This window comes from Schistosoma mansoni, chromosome 2, assembly GCF_000237925.1.
Source record: "Schistosoma mansoni strain Puerto Rico chromosome 2, complete genome".
In the NCBI taxonomy this organism is placed as follows: domain Eukaryota; kingdom Metazoa; phylum Platyhelminthes; class Trematoda; order Strigeidida; family Schistosomatidae; genus Schistosoma; species Schistosoma mansoni.
In genome coordinates, this window is record NC_031496.1 from 2,984,373 (window position 1) to 3,010,541 (window position 26,169).

Below are 26,169 nucleotides of genomic sequence, written 5' to 3' on the forward strand. Positions count from 1 at the left end.
CGAAACGGCCGTCCAGTGCTTCCAGGTTTTCCATGGTGGTCTAGCTTCAATTGACTCACGCTTTGAACTATGAAAATACTAAATCTCCACAAAACCACCCTTCTGATAAATTAACCGTTCACTATATCGTTCTCATAGTTTAATAAGATATTCTGTAATGCTGAGCTAAAATACATTCGATTGTTCCCACTCGTGTTCTTGTTCACTACAGTAAGAATGCAATTCTTTAAAAAACCACACTATTATATTCATCAGCGTCGTATGTAGAAATCTCTGAGATGTGTGATGGCCTGTATTATGGGAACTGTATTGGCTATGAAATTTACATTTATTGGGACAAATGTTGGATTTTATCTGAGAAATGAGGGTTAATTTCTGCGTCATTTAATCCTTGAAATTAAAATTTGGTACAAAGTGATTTTATGGGTTCACAATACGTATGCTCGAGTTACTAAACGTCATATATAAGATGATAAATAATTTCAGTTACATTTTGAGCTCGAGATCGAAGGTCTTGGGTTCGAGTCCCGCATGCGAGATCGTGGGTAATCACTGATGAGGAGTTCCATACTAGGACGAAACGGCCGTACAGTGCTTTGAAGTTTTTGTCAGTGGTCTAGCTTACGTCGATTTCTGGATTCAACTATTAAAATTACTACAATCTCCACAACCCCCATTCTGATCAAAATACTGATATGTGGTAGTGAGATTAAAATATGATTGATCATTGGGAATGGACAAACATGCGCTCGAATTACTGATTACTAAATATGTGATTCCTTTTCCTCTCATTGATTTCTACTCCGGATTAGCTGTGTGTGGCTGCTTGTAATTGTGTTGAATAAAGTATTATCTAGTGCTAATATGGTTCTCGATTCTGGGTTGTGAGTCCTGAATCTGATATAATACGTCTAGTCTGATTATTAGATTAACGTATTATCGTAGTATATCAGTGAGAGAAAAAGAATATTTTTAAACCATTCGTTATGTCAAATACCAGAGACTCAGAAACAAAAATAGTGTCACTGGTAATTGAAAAGGTTAGTCATGGGAAATATGGAAGTAAAAATGGATTTTCTTTTTGACGATATTATCTTTTTGAGCCGAACAATTGTACTTTTGAGTGAATTTTACAAATAGTTAACCGTAATTATATATAGACGTGTCAACTCATCAGCATCTTTGATATTGTACTAGTGTGATGTATGCTATTTATGTCGGGAGATTAAAGTATGCAGCACAAGTCGGAAGTGGAATGCCTGGCAGCAGAAGATTGAACTGAAGAGAACATAAAGGGTAACAGGAAGTGATTGCAATAACAGCAGAATTGGAACATTCATGAAACATGTAAACAACCACCGAAGAAAAACGTGGCGTACATATTTTACCAAGACACTGTGTAATTTTGCATATTAGAAAAACTCTTTTTTCCCCTACATGAGTTTCCGGTTATTACATATATCCACTCGTTATTCCAAATTGACAGAGTAATAACTCATATAACTAATCTAAAAGCAGCCTATAGTTGTGCTTAGTGGTAGATAAAGTTGAATTCATGATTTTATTTACAGCTCTTGCCATACAAAACTCAAGGATAGGTTGTAGTGACCGGCCTGTCTCGATAAGAACACGATTGGAATAATAGAAACAATTATTATTATTGTAACCAATTGTACCAGCGATTGTTTTACTGTACTTGTTTAACTTTATCAGACTCACTTCTTGTTCCGCTATCCGCCTTGTTTGGTTCGAACTATTTTACGCTCTGCCCATTTTGCCTGTACTCGTTGGCACGTCTCGGTATTCTTTCGATATTACGAGATCGCCAATAAATACATTTTATCGGGACTAATTAAAGCCTTTTGGTTTGCGAGCTATCAAAAAAACCAAGTAATTTCTAGGCGCGTAATCGAATTGTAGTAGTGATCATAGTCCGTCCTCGACTCGACGCCTACTACAAGGTTTATGAAGACGAAGAACTGACTAATCAAATCTTGCATTTAGTCGTCATCAAAACATCAGCTGTTACATGAAATTAATAAAACTACTCGTCATTAAAGAAATTTAAGGGCGATAGGAAGTGACTGGTCAAGCCGTCAACTTGAAATCTGATTCCCAAGTTCGAGTCCTATTCTTTAATATATTAAGAAAACTTTTACCTCATTTTCTAAACTTATGTATCATGAAATTAATTCAACAGAATTCTATTCATGTATATATAGGATAATTTACTTCACTAGGGTTTCCTGAATTTTATCAAATAATGATTAATCACTCAACTAAATACAAATACTTGTTAATTGATCATACTTCTTGAAATAAATTTTTTGATCGAGATCATAAATCGATCGATGTTCGATCACTGTTAAAATCCTGAAAACACTGAGCGACCGTTTCGTTTTAGTATGGAACTCCTCACCAGTGTGCATCCACGACCCCGCATGTGAGACTCGGACCAAGGACCTTCGTGGTCTTGTGCGCGAACGCTTAACCTCTAGACCGCTGAGCCGGCATGCAACGGCGAGATCAGAGGTCCTGAGTTAGAATCGTGGATGCGCACTACAGAGGAGTTCCGTAGTAGAACGAAACGGCTGTCCACTGCTTTCGGGATTTCAGTGGTGGCCTAACACTGATCGATTCATGATCGCAATAAAAAAACTAACAGTCTCCACAACCCCATACTGATAAATAATTATTTATAAGTTTGCCTTGGATATTTTGAGACGCGGATATGTCCCACCTAGCTCTTTTGTTGAATTAAGAAGACGAGTTTTAGTGTATATGAGTGTTGGTTCGCATTAGAATTCGGGACACATTTCATTTTGTTCGAAAAATGTTTGCGTCCGTATGTTGATGGCCACACGGAGTCTCAAACGGATGACCCATAGCTTCAAATATCGAGGTTGTACTGTAACAACCCTGTCTGTCCAGCTGTGTTTATCTTAGTTATACTGTAGATTTCACAGGTCGCTTGTAATGTCTTTGATATATTATGCTACTTTATTCTATCTTGATAACTTCTACATGTGAAATTGGTTATGACGAATTTAATCTAACGGGAAGTTGACCTAATATTTAGCTGAATGATTCGCTATATGAACGCTGATTAGGTACGCATGACTTCCTTTCCATTAACTAATGACAAGACAAAAATACATTTATATTTGTTAAACAAAGGATTGTAGCTACAACACAATCCAGTCTGAAACGTATCATGCAAAAATCTACAACAAAGAACGCTCTTTATGATACGAAATTCTTTGGAATGACTTTCTGTACCAACAATATGGTCTTTCCAATCTGTAGAGATTTCATGTAATGGGTTTTGTAGTTCGAAAATGTGGTCAGCCAGAAGTTTAAATTCAACGAGCTTGTCGTTGGTTAACACTCTTCTGACAGCTTGCTATGTTCAACAGCACTTTGGGGTCTCTCCCTTATATAAGGGGCCATGTGGTACAATCTGGCAGTAAAAAAGAAGTACAATGAAAGATTCTATTCATCGCACTCATCGACATTTTTCATCTTTTCCTGCCGTTCTGGTAAGGAAATAGCGAATTGTAAGTGTTTGTCGATGTACACTTGCACGCGTGCAAAGACACAAAACGGGACAAAAAAGGAAAAAAAACTAGTACAAATGAGATCTTTTTAACACAAAACAGCGTAAAAACAATTTCCACACAATGAATTTGTTAGAAGAAATATACATATATATGAGCATATTGGGAGAATTAATTATTTTTGGACACAATAATAAAAGAGTCGAATTAAGGCAACATATTACGTAGTGTCCCATGTGAAGTAATCGTTTGAATGTTCTGACAATCTTAATTTTCTTCCACAACTTGCTGTGTTTGTTTGGATGTCAGATATCAGCGAAGTTTCTCCATGATTGTTAATTATCGGATGCACTGGACGGCCATTTCGTCCTATTATGGGACTCCTCAGCGATGCGCATCCACGATCCCGCCAAACGAGACTCAAAATCAGGACTTATCAGTCACGCGCGCGAGCGCTTAACCACTAGATCAGTGAGCTGGCATTCAACGGTGTTAATTTCTAACTTCAACCGATTAACGAAATTGAGCGAAACATCCACCAATGTCTTCAGTGAGTTACTATCTCACAACAGACCTGGTTGAACATCGTGATCTCAGCTGTTAAAATTACTATAATATCCACAAAACCCCTTCTGATAATTATCGGAAGGGATATCCTAATTGTGAGGCTCTTATCGTTCGATTGCACACTGGGAAAATCAACATCATCAGGGTCTCCTTCTAAATACGCAACTTTATGAAGTTTAATACTGACGTTATCGTTAGTCCCATTTTTATCGGTGATTTAGTATTTAGTTTTAAGACGAAAGAATTTGAAGGGTCCTTTGTATGTCATTTAGGGAGGTCGTCGTAATGAGTTGCGACGTGCAAAAACATGTGCATTATATCGTGGGGAAGGTTGAACGAAAACATCAGTTGATCGCGGCCGAGTGAAAACAAGTTTAACTGAACGCTCGGCGTATGAGAGAGTTTGGATCTATATTGATCAAAGAAGTTGAAAGATTCTGGAGGTGGGACTGTCGCTCCGTAAACGAGTTGTGCAGGAGCGTCGGTCCGCTTCGTAACGTCTGTTGTTGAAAGTGAAGCTTTCAGCTGTCTATGAAGGGTACTGCTTCTCACCATTGTGTGAAACGGTCTACACATGTTAAGAGGTAAGAGTGTTCATTTGAGGGTCCCACTAAATTCGGATGAACATATTTGGAACGAGCATCAGCAGTTGTTATGTCTAACCACCTTGGATTTCTGGCAGTTTACACGGGTGTGCCCACTCCCTCCAATCTTTATTCATCCCAGGCCAGTGAAATCTTCCCGCGGTGAGCTTGCTGGTTGCTCGAGCACCTGGTTGAGAAATATTTGTACAACTCATCGAAGACGTTGCATTGATAATGTTTCCTCAAGATTGGACGATCCTTACCTGTAGATGTGTCACATACTAAAGTTTCCTTACGTGTTCCTATTCGTTAAATACATAGTTTTAGGTTTGTTGAAGGTAACTCATGCTGCAAGGTAGTGTCTTTAAGAAGCTGGGAGAGTTTGCGGAGGTCGATACCTTGGAAGTTGCTCAAGGAAGTTATACACGACAAGTCTTGTGCAAATACATCGCTTGCTCCGAAAATGTGCTATATGTCTGAAGTAAACTGTGAAATGTAGTCCAATTTTCGAGACTCTTCGTGGGAGTTCTTCACCAAAGAGGGGCTTTAAGAGAAGGTGAGAGGTTTGTGATCAGTAGGCAAAAAGAATTCTTGGCCACTCACAGAGTGTTGAAAGTGCCGTACAGAACATTACATGACTACAATTTCCCTACCGAATGTTTTATACTACGTTTAGAGACGAATGCCAAAATTACCATCCGTTATTTACCCACTGCTGTTAGACCGCAACTGCCGATTCGGATGCGTCTAATGCGATATTAATGGTTGCTTTGGTTTCTCGGTGTTCAGGCATAGTAGCTTTTGCGACAGTTTGCTCAGCTGTGGAGAATGTTTTATACATGTCGCTGTTAAAATGGATGAGTTTCGCATTTCCACGGAGTTGGTCTGTTAAGAGTCTCATGAGAGAGGCGTAATTCAGTACTAACCCTTTATAGAAACTAACCAGGCCGTCGAACGCACGCAATTACTTGACTGTTATTGATTCTCCGTTATCCAGAATGCCTGCCACTTTGATTTTGACAGGGTGGGTGTCTTGAGCATCAATATTTTGTCCAAGAAGATCCACAGATTCGATTTCGATTTGAAATTTCTGAATACTCACAGTTATGCCGTGTTCTCTCAGTCGCTCGAAAACAAGCTCCAGATGCTGAAGGTGAGTTACTCTGCCCAGATTTGCAATCAAGCAGTCATCAAAATACGCTTGTACGAAGTCGGGAACAAAAGGAGTGATGATAGCTGTTATAGGAACGTCGTCAGCAGTTATGGGGATTTGTTTGTACTCTTCAATCAAGTCGATCCTCGAAATAACGTTTGTACCTCTGTAGGTGGCTGTTAAGGCGTCAATGTGAGGCGACGGGCGAAAATCGGGGGTAGATTTTGTATTCAGTTGCCGATAGTCACCACTTAGATGCCAAGTATTGTTGTTCTTTTCAGGGACCATGTATAAGCGAGATGCTAATGGACTGTCTGATGGCCGGATAATTGCCAGATCTACCATGTGGTTGAAATCGTTTTTAGCCAACTTCAGCTTTTCAGAAACTAGTCGAAGTGCTTTCGAAAATGAAGGTCGTCCTGTTGTACTGGACGGAAATATAAAATATGTAGATAATAGCAAAAACTAAATTCAAAATAAGTCTATTTAACGATCCCCACACTGTAATGGTGATTTGATGTGCAACATTGCTGGTTAAAGACGGAAATTTTAGTCGTGTTTGGTACAGATCAGGGGATTATCGAGTATCTGCTGATAAAATGTGTCGATTAATTGCCTAATGGTGACTGGAGATAATCTATAACCGGTAAAGGAAGTCATACAAACAAATAACTTAGTACTGTCATCTACTAACTACCATTTGCTTGTGTCGAAGAGTGGATTATAGCGTTGTAGCAGGTCCATACCAGAGATTAAGTTAGAAACATCTGCAATAACAAAAATCCAGTAAATGAATTTGCATAAACTTACGTGGACATATCGCTTACCATATGTGACAATCGGTTTCCCGTTTGCCACTTGTAAGTTGAATACCGGTTCATGCAGCCGGTCGTTAGGAATCGCTGGAAGAACGCCAACTTCATAGCCAGTGTCGACAAGATATCGAACTTTTGTCATCATATCAGTTATGTATAACGGACGGCCATGTCGTTCGGCTGCTGTTGTCGTCTATTACTGCTGACTTGGAAGTCTCCCGAAGAAATTTTCGCGTCAGATGTTTTGGAAACTGGGAAAATGACGGCATTTCGCTAACAAAATCCAGAGAACTCAATGTACCTATTTTGGTACTAGCACCAGTCAGGACTATCTGCTTTAGATCTTATACCGGACAGACCAACGAAAGGAGTTTAGGAGCGTCTACGATTATGATGAATATTAAGATAAGGAGTCAAATTACGACGGAGGTGTGTGAGGTCATTTTATCGGTATCAGGAGTTCTATTGATCCCCAGAATCCGGTCGGTAGATATGGTCAGTTCATCTACAGAGTTATTTCGCGATGAGACACAGCTTTATGTTCGTTTACGTTCTCTGTCATCACTGTAATGGAGAAGAAACGCCGAAAAGCCGTCCAGAGAGTTTAGTTGGACAGTATTGTCATTCATTTGTTCCTTCGCCCGGTCTCGTATTCTAACCTTTGTTATTTGATCCTGGTTAAAGTAAAATGACAATGTAGCAAAAGTCATACTTCTAATTAATTTTATAAAAGAAATTATTCCAATATATCTATACGTGAATGGTCAGAAAAACGAAGAAACTTTAATTTATGGCTACGGTACATTTGGATGACTTGAAAACGTGTGGTTTATCTTCGCCCAACAGCATTGATATTTACTTGTTCTTTTTCCCTGTCTTGTGTTTTACCTTTTACTCAAGTCTCTTGTTAAACACATATTATGTTGTTGTCTCCCTCGTCGGGCACTTGTTATTTGATCCTGGTCAAAGATGTATCTTTTATCGCCTAATTTACTATTGCGTGTTGCCGAACTTTCCATAATGAGGTTTGGTTTGACTAAACTCAGGGTCACGGTGTTTTTCAGTGTATGGGTGTTAACGTTTGGCTGTCTTCTTGGAAAGATTCCCGGAATCTTTGCAGGCAGACATCTGATCCTATCTTGTTGGAAATATTTCTGTTGATTCTCAGGTATCAAACACTTTTTCATCAGCTATCTCTTGTTGTTTAGTAGGTTAATTTGTGTTGGGGAAACCCTTCACTGCATGGCACAGGCCATACCATTTGATGTGTTTCGTACCTTTGGTGTAATTTATACTATTTGTCAAATTGGACACAGAGTTAGTGTTTTGACATAATTTCATACGAGTGACTCAAAAACGCTTTGTGTGCCTAATCGAACAAATTTTGGTTCATTGGTTCTGCATTCAGATCAATTTTTCAAATTTCGATCGTTATATTCCTCACACACTTTACCCCTTGTGGTCACTCTAGAACACAATATTCCTATAGTCTTGACACACTTCCATTTGAGACTGTTACACTTTCCGTTGTGCGGTTACAATTAAAAATTTCAACAAAATTACATGTGAGCTTCATATTATAGTGGATTCAGTTTTCATTGACACAAAGTTGGGTAAATCCTGGAGTGAAGAATTATTGTGTACATGTGTCACTCTTAGAGTCAGATATGTGTAACACGCGCCGGATATCACATAGAAATTAATTCATCTCTCAATTTTTGTCAAGTCAAATGGTGTGAATTGCACGTATTAGACCGTACGGCTCCGAATTCGTACGGATAGCTGTTTTGTGAATTTTGCTAAATTTTAGTCGTTTTTTAAAAATCAAATTAAATAGATTGAACAGGGCCTCAACATGGCTGTTTAAAATATGATGAACGTGCTTGTAATTGATTAGTTGAGCAGTAACCTTAACTTCTACACAGTCCTACATCCTCCATTGCCAAACAAAAGGCAGCGGTCTGAAGGTTGTTGATAACCGACGGAGGTGATTTATGTTGGTGATTAGGGACCTAATCGAGTTAGACGGAAATAGGGTGACCAACATTCCTAGGTCAAAATCACACCCGACAATTAATGTCTAGCTCAGATCACTCTTTCATGACATCCATGTTGTTATGTTCGAATAGATCATCAGGTAACCTAAACTCGGCAGACAGAACGAAGAATCAGCGACACAACGAAAAGACAGGCTAAAACATTCCTATGTGCCACAACCCTGATTACTTGATGGAGACGGCCAGGTTCAGATGAGGAAAACGTATATTTCACAAGCACGAACAAAACATGCACACAGCTAAAGCGTACATACATAGCATAAAAAGGTCATTATGAAACGTCACAAAACAGCGTATTAAAAAAAGGCAACAGAGGAACAGCATTTAGGGTCCTTCCAAGTTGAAAATACAATCTGAAGGTGGAAAGGAGTGCTTTTGGTGCGGAAATGAGAAGTTCAAATATCAACATGAAATTACAAACCGAAGACGTTTATCGAGTTATTCATGGAGATCTAGTGCCTTCAACATAGGTACTATGGTTGCATTAATGACTTTACAACACAAACAATGATTTTAGGGAAACATGTTAGTGATTTGAAGTACAGAGAAATGGAGTGCGACCACAGCTTATGGCGCGCAATCAGTTACTGTGCGTTTGTCGTCCTTGACATTGACGAGGATCGGTGGACTGTTTGACATTCAGTCACTCAACTGCCGGGTGATTATTTTTATTTATTTATTTATTTAAACACGTAAATATTGGTACAAGAAAGCACCAGATAAATATGCGCCTCACAAATCTCATTCGATTTGTGTGAGGGCTGTGATACTGCCCAGACTGAAGCAGGTGGTTTTCTTAGAGGACCACACCCGGAGCCTTTGACCTAAAGGTCTAGTCCACAAGGCAGTGGAGCATCGTGAGGAGATGCAGTCCCATGGTAGCCGGTGACCAACAGTTGGTTCATACGCCATTCGTTCCTTCAGGATACTGGAGCCCATGTGCACCATTGGTTTGGAATCAGGGTTTTCTAACTCCCCTAGGTGGATCCTCCACACCTATCAACTCGGTTAAAGCGCCGGACATTCGCTTTTCGTCCTCTCAATTTCGTAAACAACAGTAATGCCACGAGAAGGCAATGAGTAGGACTTCCCTGTCAGAGGCTATATACGTGTGGCCATATGAGAGCATTTCGAGAGGGAGAGTGGACTCTCCCCACTCTCGGCCGTACCAGGGCATTTGGGGGGCCAGTGACATTTCACTTGTGCAACAATATTATGTTGTGATTTTACACTCAGATCATTGTGGGAATAGACTCTAGGCACGAAATTTTCCCTTTCGTTGATGTCGATGGCTCGTGTAAATACATTTGGTTGATTTGACGGTCATTTATCACTAGCAAAATAGCTAACCAAGGCGTTTGAATAGGCATGAAGTACACAAACATTCAAATCCTATGACTATCCTCTACTGATTTCAACTCCCTTGGAGAAAATAAGAATGAGGGACTAATGTAGGTCAACAAACAAACAAGAACCGACCAGTTAGGTGGTCTCCGGAGTAACGGAACCTGTGAATGTCAGTGTGGAAGAACCTCACAGTTACGACACGTCACTGGCGTCAGCTACCATACAGTCTCAGTCTTCCCACCACTATTAGAAGTATAGTACTCCTGGTTCTTGGTCTGTTACATGTCAAGACCATTAAGTCTTCGTGTTGGATGTCTGTGAACTTCTGAATCTAGGATGATTGAGTCTTTTCGGGTTCAGTACAACTCGAGAAATGACCTATCCAGTCAAATCAGATGTTATGAGTGCCGACATTGGTCGGCAACACAACAACAGAAAGGTGAATTAGAATACCCCCTCCAGTCAGTTGATCTCAATCAATAAATCACGATTTAGGGCAGCAAGGCCACAGTACCGCCAATGGAACTCCTTAAATAGGCAAACATCTTGCAGTGGCCAGTTTGCACTGAATCTGCTAAGCCATTTACAGCAACAATCTGTTTATTTCCCCGAAAACATGCTTCTGCAACGGAATATCAGGTGAAGAGATAAACCATGAAGTTCCTCTATAGCAACTCCGAAGGATTAGGAAGAAAATTAAGGTAGATCAAAAACGTGATTTTGTTCGGATTTGAAGATCATAGTTCTAAATTAAGCATGTTTATCCATCGAATTCATGGAAGATGAAGTAAACGTGAAAAGCGTGACACTGTGATGACAGGGCACACAAAACAGGAGTAGTAGCGATGTTCAGACCTCAAGGCCGCAGTGTCAAGCTGAACCAAACTAGCCTAGACGGTGGAACCATGCTGGTATCGCCACGTTGTGAAATGCAATGAATAATTAGTTGGGGGAGTGAACCGGCTTTCCACATATACTAATGTGGTAGTATTAATCCCAACTAACCGATACTCGAAGCTGAACGTAAGATTTTTGAGAAAATTCGCATTAAACACATAGCACTGAGAGATCAGAAATAGTGAACGCGAAAATATTTGTCCAGCATGGCGTTCCTCGACCATACAAATGGAGTAATTCTGTGTAACATTTTGCTTTTCGTATTGAATATACTACTCTTCCTAACCCCAATGTGTTCTTCACACGTACTAGACTGCTGATTGTCACGTAGGACGAGTCAGTGTAGACTATGATGTGACATCCACGTTAGATTTGATAGATAAGTTAGTCACGCCATGAAAAACCTACAATTTTGAGGTGAGGTATGTTAATATAGCAGCAAGAATAAATGCACAATCATCAAACTAGACCATACTTCTACACCAACCATATGCTAATGCGACAAACACATTGGGGCCAACCATGTACTCCAAGCCGGAGACTACAATACTACACCTCTTGATATCAGGAAGTGCGATACGACAACTATATAAAATAACACACAAAGGTAAAACATACTTCGGGTAATGCCGACGCTATCACACCTGAAGTTTGGTCTTATGGTGATAACTAGGAACTTTAACGCCCCAACCGTAAATTCGCGTGTTGATGATATGGTATCTGTAGGACAGTTTCACAAACAACTCGTCGAAATTATCAAACCTTCTGGTTTCGTTGAACATGTAGATAACGCCACGAAATAGCAAAAGGACGGAATTCTCTCAAGTTAAACTGTTTGCCCGCAAATGGTCTAGTCAACTAGGTTCATGTTCAAGCATCAGAAAGCAGTGATGACTATAGCTATTTATATTTAACTTGATCAGAAAAGAAGTACTTCGTAGAGCTGAGAATGCCTCTGTCTATTGCTGTATCAGGGCAGACTACACAACCATGGGGCAAAAACTCACAAAATCTCGTGGCTACTAGAGTGGTGAAAACTGTTAACGGATGACCACTGAGAGACAGCGAGAGGCATTACTCAGCGACCTATCCTACATAACATACACGCAGCTCAAAACACCCATTGAAAGAAACTAACTCATCTTAAACAAAGCGCAGACAGCTTGTTGAAGGAAGAATAGGAATCCTGTCACAAGTGTGAATTTCTACCAGGAGATTCTGGTAACAACAATTACGTGGAACTGAGAAATAAATGTTTCGTAAGCGTGCGAAGCGACATATACTTCCAGAAAAAATTAATGACTTAAGTCAATGTTCATCCACAGCTCCTTCATCAAACGGATAACCGAAAATGAAGGACTGATCCTCTTTCAAAGTGAGTAACATCCAAGATCTCACCATAATAAAAATGCCACAGAATCTTAACACCAGCGTCCCTGATCGAATAAACAGCCAATCTATAAGCATCCAACGCTCTTTTAACCTAGTGTGGTAAGATTTTCCGACTGAATGATCGAATCGGTTTCCTAAGCTCTTGTAATAACCTCAGACTAAATCTACACGACAACATAGACAATAAACAATAATAATATGGAAAGAAAGCTTTACTCTAAGGTTAGTTCATGTACTTCCTGCACTTCAGATAGTCCTAGGCTTCTGAAATGTTTTGCAACCCTACTAAACATAGTAGAAAGACAACCATCCAATCAGGAATGTGACACGTGGAACTTCACTTTCTGGATATTTCTGATAGACTTCTTTTTAATTTGATTAGATAAAATGTTTCCCAGAGTTTCTAGGGCTTCTCTGAGCTTCTTCCGAGGAATACTTTGTGTCTCGCCAACATAAAGCCCATTGGTGACCTGGGAAGTATACATCTAATTCTCTGTACTAGTATGAAAATGTCGAGAACCTTAACTTCCTGAAAGTCGCTGTGATGTATCAGTATCCTGCCTGCGGCCATAAAACTGTAAGTGGAAGCGATCTATACACAGGTATGTGGCCTGTCCAGGTAGCGTCACTAGAGTGAGGGGGCCAGAGGTTTCTTTTAAATCTTTAAAGTAGGGGGCATGAAAGACCCAGCCCGCCATGGAGCAGTCACATTACCCTCGATACTGCCAAAGTTAATAAAAAAGAGCAATGGTCAAATGAGAGAAAACACTGACGCAACCACCCCTCTTCATGAAGGCCAGAACGGATTTAAGAAGAAGTTATTTGAGTTCCATCTTCTCATAGGATGAGACAGCTAGACCGGCTTCTGAGAATAAAGGATGCTGTAGCACGTAATATTCCTGTAATTCATAAGGGCGTTTGAATCCGTACCACGCGTACTCCTAAAATGGGGATCCAGGTTTCGTTGACTCGCATCTATTCTGAATGCAAATTATCAACGAAATGGGACGTGCTCGTAAATTATCAACAGAATGGGACGTGCTCGTACCAAAGTGCATTGAATGTAAGGTAGCTAGATTGTCTCACCAACAGTTGTTTCATGGCGGACAATCTTAGGTTAATTCCTCTTTCTGGTCTCTAACAAGAAGCCTCTAGCCAAAATAAGCTAGTTGTACTAATCTATTCATACAAAACGAAGGTCTGGAAGTCCATGAAAAGCTTAACGAGTTCTTCGGAACTTCGAAATTACTGAACGGATGTGGGCCGTAGATAATTTATCTTGTCGAAACACTATGCTATGAAGACTCGTACCCACGACTAACAAACTATTTCGTGATAATTTACCTCCACTTTCCCCGCAAACTGTGATATAGGACAATTATTCCCAGAAAACTTAGATACCTGCTCAAACACCTTTAGAAATGCCATCATGTCAAGTGCGAATCACTACTTTATCTAGAACAAATTGGTGAATTCACATCAGGTCTGCTTTTGACACTATTCATGACTTTCTCATAGATTCACCTTCAAATCTACAATGCTGCGTCTCCCCCCTTTAAAAGAAATAGAATTCTCTTCGAGAACACACAAAGACGAGCAACTTAGTGGATGATGAAGCTGTGAAACAAATCCTACGAAGACAGACTCCGACATCCATGAATATTTTCTCCGGGCTATAGAGACGAAGAAAAACTGACTTGAAAATGGAACACGATATACTCAGTACGCTACGTCACATCAACACGAACATCCTACAAGGACATCATCATCATTCTCCGTGAAGACACCTCCGAAAATTACATGTCTAGAGGTGAAAACCCGTGTGCCCTTCCAAATTTTCACACACCTACACTAGCTGTACTTGACGCATATCTCGTAACTTACCTACTGTTATCATTACAGCATATCACTAACTTATTCTTATACCGCTTATCATTACTACCGTTTCCCATCTCATTCTTACACTTCGATCTCACACTGTTTGTATTACCAATTATGCAACATACTGTTGTGTGCACTATCATTATAGTCGATTACTGAGAACAAATGAATTTATTAGTAGTTAAAATACGAATATATTCGAATATGTATTTCAGTAATTTACTTCATCAATAATAAGCAGTTAAAGCACAAGTGGTTTGAGTCGATATAAACGGACTGGTGTAGTTGTTGTGTAGGATTCACACCAGAATTGGTTTTAGACTGATATTGCCACGTATAATCTCAGGCGTTTGCAATTAAGTAAAAATAACACTTGCAGTAAAATAGTCAGCAACTGCATAGTAATGAGATAAATGAAGGATTGCACATGAATGGTCTAACCTGTATTGTTTCGATTGACATAAATACAAACTATCCTGAATACTTGTTAACCAGCGTGTCCTAAATATACATAGATCAATATGGTAATGGAATTTGACTTACAAATAAATAAATGGGTGAGGAATCAGACGAAAGATTTTCGAGGAGACTTAGTCTGCAGTTAAACTCAACTAGATTTCGTAGTTGTGGCAGTCAGAATAAAGTGGGAATTATCATGTCCACCTTCCTTGTAAGCAGTGGCGGTCGACTTCCCTTTTTCTGTGCTTTTTCCGCTGTTTCTTTTGTGTAGCTGCATAATTTAATGTTTCAGTGTGCTGAAATTCAGCAGCTAAAGTAATACTTGCACCAAAGTCGTTCGAATAAACCGCACACCTGACCACAAGTTAACTAACAGAAGTGAAGTAACGCGCTTGACAATCATATGATTAGTCAAGTATTTCATTCCAGAATGAGCATAAAATCACGTTTATTCGACATCTCTATAGAAAATGCCATACTTATTTATTCGCTTTCTCAGTTCTTGAAACAATCGTCTTCTTTAAGCATTCGAATATTTTTTTTAATTGTCTTTTATGTTGGGGAACAACCAACCAAACTATTGTCCAGTTATGTGATAGCTATCGGTCCAGGAAACCTTACAGCCCTGGTAAGAGCACATTCACTCAGATTAGGAAATACACCAACCCACATATAACTGCTGAACTGAGTAGAATCCGTGCGGTCAGGTTGACAAACTATCGCCTATTTGAAATTACCGATGACCTATAATCATCCTGAAACAGCATGAAGCGAAGGAAGGGAGGTAATCCGTTTATGCAAGCTCGTCGCAAGGTAATTAGAAACTAAGGGTGTTTTGAAATACAGCATAATTTTTTCCAGGAGTTTTGAGACCTTCAGATGACAGTTTACTGCATTCGTATAAGAACAATAGAAATACATGCCGATGAACATAAGCAGCTAAATTTTTTATCTCCGAATACAGAAATACAGGGAGTAATTGTCCAATACTATCTCGTGATTTCTGGATTGCTGGCCGTGTTTCCAGCTATTCAAGGTTATTGAAGAGGAAGAGGGAGGTTTGAGCCAAGTCAGCAACAAGGTAAGATAAGTGTGACCTTTGATTCGAAATTATTGACTGATTGGTTTGACCAATACCTTCATTAAATCATTTTTAGTTGGTTGAGAGCTAATTAAGTTGATAATCCACGAACATCTCATTGGGGGACTTACTCCAATGGCCATTACAGACAGCTGATCTAGTTTCTCCAGTTGTCGATCTAATATATATTTATTTTCTTCATGTGAACGCTGTTGTATTTACCGCAAAGTTTTGTAACATTTTAATAAGATGTGTTTTAAAATACTGATCGCAAATATTGTGTTTGGAAGTACTGGGAGTTAGCCGTGTGATTATAAATAGCTGCTTTGCAAAGCGGATCTGCATCTTCACAGGAGCAACGATGTCTCAAATATAAAAGAAGGTTTAGTGGTATTAGACAAGCAGTGGGAATGGCCCTACTAAGTTTCCGGTCAGTCAGTTAACTATCTCGTTGCTAAGACCCTTCCTCGATTTACTTTCTTGGCATGACTAGTTTCGATTCCGAGATTGTTTGAATTCGAGGATTGTGCTATTTCTGATTGTTGATTAGTTTCGTTATTGAATTTAAGTGCATTGTGTGCCCTTCCTGTGTCGTAAATTAACCAACTGTTTTCTTTTTCTTAGCCTTAGAGCACTCGTCATGCTCCTCTAGTACACAGAACACCTGGCTAGATGCGAACCGCTACAATATATCTGTTAGAACTGTCAGTTCGTAATGAAAACCTTTACTTTGACTCCTAACCACGAATTTTAACCCAATCCCAAGTTCTCATATTGGTTTATAATCCTCTTTTGACCCTGATAAACAGGTGAGTCGTCTGAAGTCCACTTTAGCGTTATTTAAAGGTCGCCCTTAAATTAGTGTTACGGCTTTTTTGTATTTAGCATAGGCTTCTTTTGGATGAAAATAGCATAACTTTTAGCCTCTAGTGGATGCTATTAAATGTCAAGCGGTGTAAAAAGCATCTCGTAACAGAACTAGCGTGTCTGATGAGTAGTTAGTATTCAGAATGTTGCTACCTTCCTGTTAGTAAATGTTTGTCCTTATCATACCACAGTCAGTCAGCTACAACGTAGGACCAGGCACATATATGCATCGGTCCAAGTTACCATACCTCGTTAGCACAACAAGATAAACACCGGATTCATAGAAGTAATTAATTTAGTGGTGGTAGTATATAAAGAAAGGTTGTATATAAGGATATAGTACAGGAAGGAAGAGAGATATGAAGCAATTTTAATCTCATAGTTTAAGGGAAGATAAAGAGTGTATACACCTACGCCATTGTGATCGATTCTGAGTCATGTCACATAGAGTCTCCAACCATTGGTTACGATAGTCACGCGGACCCCAACCAGGTAGTCTGCATCTGCCAACATGGCTCAGGCTGGAAGTTAGTGACTTCAAACACTGATGCCATGTTTCGGTTTGGCCGCCCCTAACTCTCTTCCAACCATCCCCAATACTAGTCATCATAGCGCGTCGTGGTAATCGGTGTTCAGGCATACGTAACACATGGCCCAACCATCTCAGTCGATGAAGATTCATGACTTCATCAACTGATTTACCATCGTTCCCTAATACCCTGCGTCTAACCTCACTATTACTTACCCGGTGATCCCAGCAGATCCGAGCAATATTTCTAAGACATCTGTGGTCAAATACTAGTAACTTACGAGTATCTTCTACTCTTAATGGCCATGTTTCACAGCCGTAAAGTAGAACAGAGCGAACTGATGCGCAGTATACTCGTCCCTTAATTGATAGACGGATATCTCGTCTACGCCATAGGTGACGTAAGTTGGCAAAAGCCAAACGAGCTTTTTGAATCCGTGCTGAGATTTCGTCAGACACCAACCCATTAGGGCTGATCAGACTTCCAAGATAAGTGAAGTTGTCCACGCGTTCGACTACTTCACTCCCTATCCTTAGTTCGGGTGTTGACGCAGGCCAGTCCTGGAGTAACAGTTTACATTTGGATGGGGAGAAACGCATCCCAAACATCCTGGCATTATTACTGAGTTCCAACAGAAGACTCTGCATTTTGCCAGCGTCTTCACCAAACAGGACTATGTCATCTGCGTATTCTAAGTCGCTTAGTGGTCCCCCTGGTAGGAGATCAATTCCTGCAAATTCAGTCGACGAGAGTGTTATTTCCAGCAACAGGTCTATAATGAAGTTAAAAAAGGGGATAGTGGACAGCCTTGACGTACATCACTTGAGGTTGTAAAATCATATGACAGTTCGCCATAAGCTCTCACTCGACTGATAGTGTTCGAGTAAAGAGCCTTCACAAGGTTTATGTACTTCTCAGGTACACCTTTCAATGACAGACACTGCCACAGAACCTCTCGGTCTACAGAGTCAAATGCTGCTTTCAAGTCAAGAAAAACTATCATTGTCGGACGCCGATAAGCGTGTCTGTGCTCTAAAACTTGACGAATGGTGAATATGTGGTTGATACAGCCACGACCAGGTCTGAAGCCAGCCTGATTTTATCGTGTTTGCAGTTCACGAGTCTTAGTTAGGCGCCTGATAATTATTGAGGCTAGTATTTTAGATACTATGTTAGTCAGACTAATCCCTCTATGGTTATCGCAGGATGATTTTGACCCCTTTTTATATATTGGGACAATAAGTGATTGTGACCAGTCGGATGGGATTACATCCGTCTCCCAGATTTTAGCCAGAATATTAGTCAACCTAATCGCTAAAATTGGACCACCATATTTAAAGACCTCTGGAGCCAATCCATCTGGTCCAGCTGCTCTTCCTCGTTTCAGATTACCTATAGCCTTTTGAACTTCAAGTAGGGTTGGGGGGCCTACTTCAATGTTCCATTCAGGTTTTCTGAGAATAGTGGGTAGTTGTGCAGTAGCTGAAGGCCAGCTAAACTGTTCCTTAAAGTGTTCCGCCAATCGTTCTAAACGTTTGGGTTGAGAGCAGATAAGGGTTCCGTCTTTTTCGGAGATTGTCTCACTTACGCTTGACTTCTTAATTCCAGTTTCTTTTATTAGTCTGAATAGTTGCCTGGTGTTGCCTACAGCCGCTGCCTTTTCCATCTCTTTTGCTTTCGTTGCCCACCACTGCTCACGATCGTTCCTTAGACTTTTAGTTAACCTAGATCTAATTTGTTTACGCTCTTCGTCGTGTTCAGAGCCTGATGGGATGAGTTTACGCGAATCCATCAGTGAAATAGACTTAAAAGAAATCCATTGGTTTTTTGGAACCCTATGGTTTAAATGACTAATAGATGTTACTGCTGTTTCCACAGCTGTTCGTATGTCTTTCCAAGCAGCATCTGGGTCAGTCTCGTTTACAGAACTGCCTAGATGTGAACTCAGCTGTTTCTGGAATTCGCATTCGGCTTTCTCGTCCTCCAGTTCAATCCTAATGGGTCTTCTTAGTGTACTTTTCCTGCGTCCGTTGAGGCGCAGACAAATGCGCGCTCGTATTAAAGCGTGATCAGAGTCTAAACAAGTATTCCAATACGAGCGACAATCTTCTATTGAGCCTCTCCAACGATGACTGATGACAATATGGTCTATTTGAGTCCATCGTTGGTTTGGTGCAGGTGGTCGCCATGTTAGACGATGTCTCTCCTTATGTTTAAAATTAGTGCTTGCCAAAAATAAACGATTGTCTGAGCATAGTTGCAACAGACGATCACCATTATCGGTTCGTTGAGCCGGAATACTAAAACACCCACCTAAATGTCTTTCTGTTTGATTTAAGCTGCCTACCTGGGCATTAAAGTCACCCGCTACGACTACTATATCTGAGCGCTTAGCTTTCTGAAGAAGCTCAGAGAGCTTTCTGTAAAAGTCATCTTTCACCTCATCATGGCTGCAGTCAGTGGGAGCGTAGGCAGAAACGACGAAAAGGCAACGACGTGTGTCCCTATCCTTCCGAGTTCTTACGGAGCCATTTAGCCGGACAGCACACAGGCGACTGTTAACGGGGATCTATTCTAGTAGTGCCTGTTCTGCCATTGTACTTAGTGCTATGCCTACACCTGCAAGTCCGCGAGAACTAGCCAACGGGTCGCCAGATACACGGAGGGTGTATTTCGTTGGCTGTCCATTTTGGCGAGGTGAGGTCAAGTGAATGACCACACTGGGATCCTGTATGCGTGTTTCGGAGACACAGCATACATCAATGGTACGAGATTCTAGGGTTTTAGCTAAGGAGGCCTGTTGACCGATTTGGCATAGGGTACGTACGTTGAAGGTTCCAATGTGTAGTTTGGAGCGAGGTTTTAGTAGACCTGGGACAGTGTTTCGCGCACTAGAATCGTTGGCCATGGTGACACTTGAGGAGGAAACCGGAAGAGGAAGTTTAGAGTTGAAAGTTCATGTAGGAGGAATAATAGGAATTGAAGAAGGAGATTGGTTATGAATACAGTGGTCTTGAGTGTTGTTAGAGGTATGAGGGCGGTTATCACTTCCCGGTTGCCCACACCGTGGAAGGGTTCTTCTAGAGGTACCTGAAAAGGAAATTGGGTTAGAAGTGGTCTTAATGACCTGAGAGCGTGGCCACAGTGCCCAAGGGACAACTGCTTGAGGTCGGTCACACACGACCATTTCGTGGGTAGTTTTTGTGTTAGCTCCGTTCTTCAAAGGACCTTACCGCCGGAGACGGATTTCCGTGGGATAAGGTGAGGTGTGCATTTTTAGGGTCGACCTTTTCTAACCCCACCCCTCCTTGTGGGAAGGCAGCATCGCTGTCATGCTGGTTGTCTGAAGGAAACACCTTACTGCTGTCACACCTCTGTACAGTCAGCAGTACGACTTCGCCTTCGGACCTTGGGTTTGCTGCTTTTAGTCTCACCGCTCTTCAACCGACCTGTCTGGCATGGTGGGACCTCGAGGAACGATTGTTCCAGCCAGCATAGCTCGATTGCTTCATCACGATAGGCAAGCCCGACCACCACGTCAAGGTGAGTTAGCGATATGGTAAATAATAATAATAATAGTAATAATAATAATAAAGGCAATAATAATAATAATGTAAATTGTCTTGCTTTTAGTATGAGCAGGGATATTATCGTCAATAGAGTTCATCATTTCATTCATTTGTCAAGGTAGCAGCCACGGTCCTAAGTACCCTTGATGGCCACGTTTAGCAGCCGTAAAGTAGAACAGGGCGAACTGCTGCGCAGCATACTCGTTCCTTAATTGATAGACGGATATCTTGCCTTCGCCATAAATGATGTATGTTGGCAAAAGCCAAACGAGCTTTTTGAATCCGTGCAGAAATTTCGTCAGAAATGCATGCATAACTTTTTGAATCTAAGCAATATGGAGTTTACCGATTGGCGTGTTTAATAAAATCGGAGCCACAATATGTGTAAACAATTCTAAATTTCTTTGTCCAGTCATACTTGTTTACGAATTCTAAATCACTCGTACGATATGCCTAATTTACTGTGTTTGCTTTAATATCGTTCTGTAGTTTCAGCGACTATCCCTAGTTGGTATGGCCGATTATTGGAAAAGTAACCCAAAGAAGTATTGCGAATTATGCAAATGTTGGATGGCTGACAACAAAATTGTAAGATTAACTCTTCATTATTATCCCACATATACTTTAAACAGAGCATTCAAAATCATGAGAATGGTATGCGTCATAAAGCTAGTGTAGCTAAAAAAGTTAATGAATTGACCCGTAGCAACAAATGTGCTGAAATGGAAAGGAAGAATTTAGAGGCGTGCTTACAACAAATAAACGATGTAATTGTCTTAAATTCCATGTTATCCTTTTAAATATTCAGAATGCCCACTTAAGCATGATGAAAGATCTAGAAAGAGACCCATCATTAGCAAAACAATATGGAGTCGTACTAGCAAGTAACTGCGTGTTTTACGTTATATTTAAAATTCGAAGAGTCACCGTGTGAAGGAAAGTTGAACCAAGAGTCTTCTAGTAAAACAGAGAAACCAGTTGCTGATAAATCTCGTCCTGATCCACCCAGTCGCGCGAATATTTGGAAGGAATCGATTACCCCAGATGGCAAACATTATTATTGGAATGTGGCTACTCGTGTTGCGCAGTGGACACGGCCAGATGGCATTATAGAGCCGGAACAACGACCAGTGAAAGAAGAAAAAACCAGACTAAAAGAATTCGTCTTAAATCGTCTTGTGGAGTTAAGCGAACATGGATCCAAAGGAGCTAATGAAGCAGTACTACAAGTGTTTAATGTACCTACATCAGATATCGAGCCTATCATAGAAAAAATATCGGATGGAACATCCGATAAGAAGCCGAAAAGTTTGGACCCGCCAACACCTGTTCAATTCCAAGGTCCACAAATTGATTTACTTGGTCCGTGGGTTCCTTGTGAAGATACGTGAGTAATCTACAAACGTTTTTTCAACTATTGAACCAGGAAAAACTTTCATATTTTTATTTCTGTTGAAATACAACTTAGGTCTCACGGATACACTAAAACCTGTATACCTACTAAAATCGCTGCGATTATTTGTACGATAGGGATTCTACTGAGTTATTCAAAACAAAGTTATCCCAATAGAATTCAAACCCCTCGACTAGTAGGTTGAGGGCGTTAACCAATAAACATTATTCTGTCTTACATTATTGGATATAGTTGAGGAAAATAGGAGGGATGTAAATGAAAAAGGCATTTAATCTTAGATATTTTCTATGTACTCAAGTGAGAAGTGCTTCAGTAATTTGTTGATTTTCAATTAATAGTGGCAAGGGATTTAATAAGAATGTAAATACTCACTGATTAGATAATCCACAATGGCCCCCAAATGCCCTGGTACGGCCGAGAGTGGGGACAGTCCGCTCTCCCTCTCGAAATGCTCTCATATGGCCACGCGAATATATAGCCTCTGCCAGGGAAGTCCTACTCACTGCCTTCTCGTGGCGGGGTTGTTGTTCACAAAAGTGAGAGGACGAAAAGCGAATGTCCGGCGCTTTAACCGAGTTGATAGGTGTGGAGGATCCACCTAGGGGAGTTGGAAAACCCTGATTCCAAACCAATGGTGCACATGGGCTCCAGTATCCTGAAGGAACGAATGGCGTATGAACCAACTGTTGGTCACCGGCTACCATGGGACTGCATCTCCTTACAATGCTCCACTGCCTTGTGGACTAGACCTTTAGGTCAAAGGCTCCGGGTGTGGTCCCCTAAGAAAACCACCTGCTTCAGTCTGGGCAGTATCACAGCCCTCACACAAATCGAATGAGATTTGTGAGGCGCATATTTATCTGGTGCTTTCTTGTACCAATATTTATGTGTTTAAATAAATAATAAATAAATAATAAACCCATAAAACATATTTCTATTTGAAACAGTTGATTAGAATACGTTAAGCTTGACTACAGTATAGAATAACAGATTTTTGAAATAGATTGTTGTTGGTTTCAATAGTGTGGAGAACTGAATACTAATTTAGTGGGCCACTATGTGAAATAAGCCTAAAATCAGTGAAATGGCTCGAAGGTATAATCATTTACTTTCTATTCTTAGGCTTTAGATATTTGCCTATTTCTCTGTCCCCGAATGCCCTGGTACGGCCGAAAGTGGGGAGAGTCCGCTCTCCCTCTCGAAATGCTCTCATATGGCCACGCGTATATAGCCTCTGCCAGTGAAGTCCTACTCACTGCCTTCTCGCACCACGGGTGTTGTTTACAAAATTGAGAGGACGAAATGCGAATGTCCAGCTCTTTAACCGGGTTCGTGGGCACGGAGAGCTCACCTAGGCGAGTTGGAAGACCGTGATTCCAAACCAATGGTGCACATGGACTCCAGTATCCTGAGGGAACAAATGGCGTATGAATCAAACGTTGGTCACCGGCTACCATGGGACTGCATCTCCTCACGATGCTCCACTGTCTTGTGGATCAGACCTTCAGGTCCAAGGCTCAGGATGTGGCCCCGTAAGAAAACCACCTGTTTCAGTTTGGGCACCTGGGCAATATCACAGCCCTCACACAAATCAAATGAGATTTGTGAGGCGCATATGTATCTGGTGCCCCTTTGTACCAATATTTATGTGTTCAAATATATAAATAAATAAGCCTATTTCTCTATTGAAATAAAGCGAGAACGACTAAATCTGCAGGGTAAAATGAATCCATTTCATTTCGAGGCTTCTCATCTGCTGTAAACGGCTTTCAGTTACAGTTAATATTATTATGTTTTTAATAATGTCAATAAAACTACTAGCCTTTAAAATCTTAATTGTCTGAGTACAATTATGTTTATTATTTCACTTAGTGACTCCATATCTCGTTTCTTTTCTTGTGATAAAGTCCTAGGCCTAAATTGCCCAAGCTTGATCTCCCTGATACCTTCAATGATGTTGGATCTCCAAATTTGGATGGAAAACTGTCTGTACTTGCACAGTTGGAAGCAACAACGGAAAATTATTACGAAAATTCAACTCTCTTCTGTCCTAAAGAACATGTAACTACTCATAGTAGTTGCGTAGCTGAAACCGCTAAGCAAACCAACAATGAAGACACTAAAGTACAACAATCTAACACAACAGCTCGTATTGTGTTCAAACGACGTCCTACGTCTAATCGAAGTATACGCACGCCTCAAGATGACGAGTAGAAGTTCCTACTACAGTTGTGTACATATAATATTTTTATGGTTAATATAGCCATTTTTCAGCGAAAAAAAGATGAATTGTATCTACTTTTATTGCAACAAAAGTCTGTATCTTTTTAGGATGACAGTTTTAATCAGTATTTTACCCTATGTTTAGTTTAGACAAGGAGTAGAACCAAAATACCACAGAAAGGGTCCCAGCGATATCAATTCGATGAACCACGTTATTAGCGAAAAACGTCTTAACATCTGTTGTGACCGAATTTTCTCCATTCGTTTTTGTATTCGTCCATTTGAAAAGTCTTCTGGATAACCTGACTGGGGATTCCAGCTTCTTGCATATTTTTATGTTAAATCGTTTATTTGAATAGTGCGATTTAACTGTGAACTAGGGGGGGGGTCCAGCGATTATAGTTTAAGCAATAAGTGTTTTGGTATCATAAGTTAGTGCCCTAGTACATGATAAGTATCTGTAGATCAGTATGGCAATGTACATATTTGATCTAAGTGTTACTGTGACATACTAGTCACTGTTTCACTTTCTAGCGGGGCGTAAAGAGTATTAAAAAAACACTGCTACATGGATGAGTAAACCCACTGGTAAATTTGTGTCAATTGCAGACAGTCATTTTATAGTAGCAGGTTGCATAAGTGTCAACTTAAACAACTAACTCCAGATTTATCGTTGCTTTTCTCCATAATTCGCTGATTTCTAAACTCAAATTGTATCACACTTTCAGTTAGAACAGTCGGTTATTGTCTCTAGCTCTAACATAATAGGTGTGCCTGAAAGTTTGTATCGAAACGTGGAATTAATTACCTGTTTAAGGTAAATGATTTATGGTACATTTCTTATTTATTTAAACACAAATATTGGTACAAAGGGGCACCAGATACATATGCGCCTCACAAATCTCATTTGATTTGTGTGAGGGCTGTGATATTGCCCAGGTGCCCAAACCGAAACAGGTGGTTTTCTTACGGGGCCATACCCGGAGCCTTTGACCTGAAGGTCTGATCCACAAGACAGTGGAGCATCGTGAGGAGATGCAGTCCCATGGTAGCCGGTGACCAACGTTTGATTCATACGTCATTTGTTCCCTCAGGATCCTGGAGTCCATGTGCACCATTGATTTGGAATCACGGTCTTCCAACTCCCCTAGGTGAACTCGCCGTGTCCACCAACCCGGCTAAAGCGCCGGACATTCGTTTTTCGTCCTCCCAATTTCGTAAACAACAGTAATGCCACGAGAAGGCAGTGAGTAGGACTTCCCTGGCAGAAGCTATATATTCGCGTGACCATATGAGAGCATTTCGAGAGGGAGAGCAGACTCTCTCCACTCTCGGCCGTACCAGGGCATTTGGGGGCATACGGTTTTGTACGGACATGTAGATTGATATGTATAGTTGGTGGTAACGTTTGATGAGTACTTATCTAATTTTATTAAAATCACAAACTGATCTAAGCTAAACAACCATTGAAAAGCCGAAAGCACCGGACGGTCGTTTCGCTGTGGTATGGAACTCCTCAGCGTTGTTCATTCACAACCCACAACCAGAAATCGAGACCAATACATTCAGTTTCATGCCCAAACCTTTAATTCCTATTGTACTAATGGTGTACAAATCTAACTTAAATCAACTGACGATATTGCGCGATCATCTTCCATTGACTTTAATGGATACCTTCCTCGCATCCACCGGTCACGGCAGTCCAGAGCTTCCAGATTTTCAATGGTTGTCTAACTTAGATCGGTTCGTCATTTCGATAGAATTCAACTATCTCAA

General features: G+C 40.5%; 1 protein-coding gene across 1 annotated transcript; it reads left to right on the top strand.

Annotated features, from left to right (window-relative positions):
- The first annotated feature begins 15,762 nt into the window (after window positions 1-15,762).
- Window positions 15,763-22,964, top strand: Smp_133940 (hypothetical protein). The gene is made up of 6 exons (XM_018795335.1): window positions 15,763-15,790; window positions 16,415-16,599; window positions 21,246-21,344; window positions 21,389-21,523; window positions 21,565-21,640; window positions 21,678-22,964. Exons 3-6 carry the CDS (start codon window positions 21,270-21,272, stop codon window positions 22,145-22,147), a joined length of 756 nt encoding a protein of 251 aa, XP_018649658.1. The 5' UTR covers window positions 15,763-15,790; window positions 16,415-16,599; window positions 21,246-21,269; the 3' UTR covers window positions 22,148-22,964.
- The last annotated feature ends 3,205 nt before the right edge of the window (window positions 22,965-26,169 follow it).

Coding starts and splice junctions, on each gene's coding strand:
- Smp_133940 (XM_018795335.1), top strand. CDS start 21,270: ATGGCCGATTATTGGAAAAGTAACCCAAAGAAGTATTGCGAATTATGC. Junction 21,524..21,564: donor GCTTACAACAAATAAACGAT/GTAATTGTCTTA, acceptor TTAAATATTCAG/AATGCCCACTTAAGCATGAT. Junction 21,641..21,677: donor ATATGGAGTCGTACTAGCAA/GTAACTGCGTGT, acceptor TAAAATTCGAAG/AGTCACCGTGTGAAGGAAAG.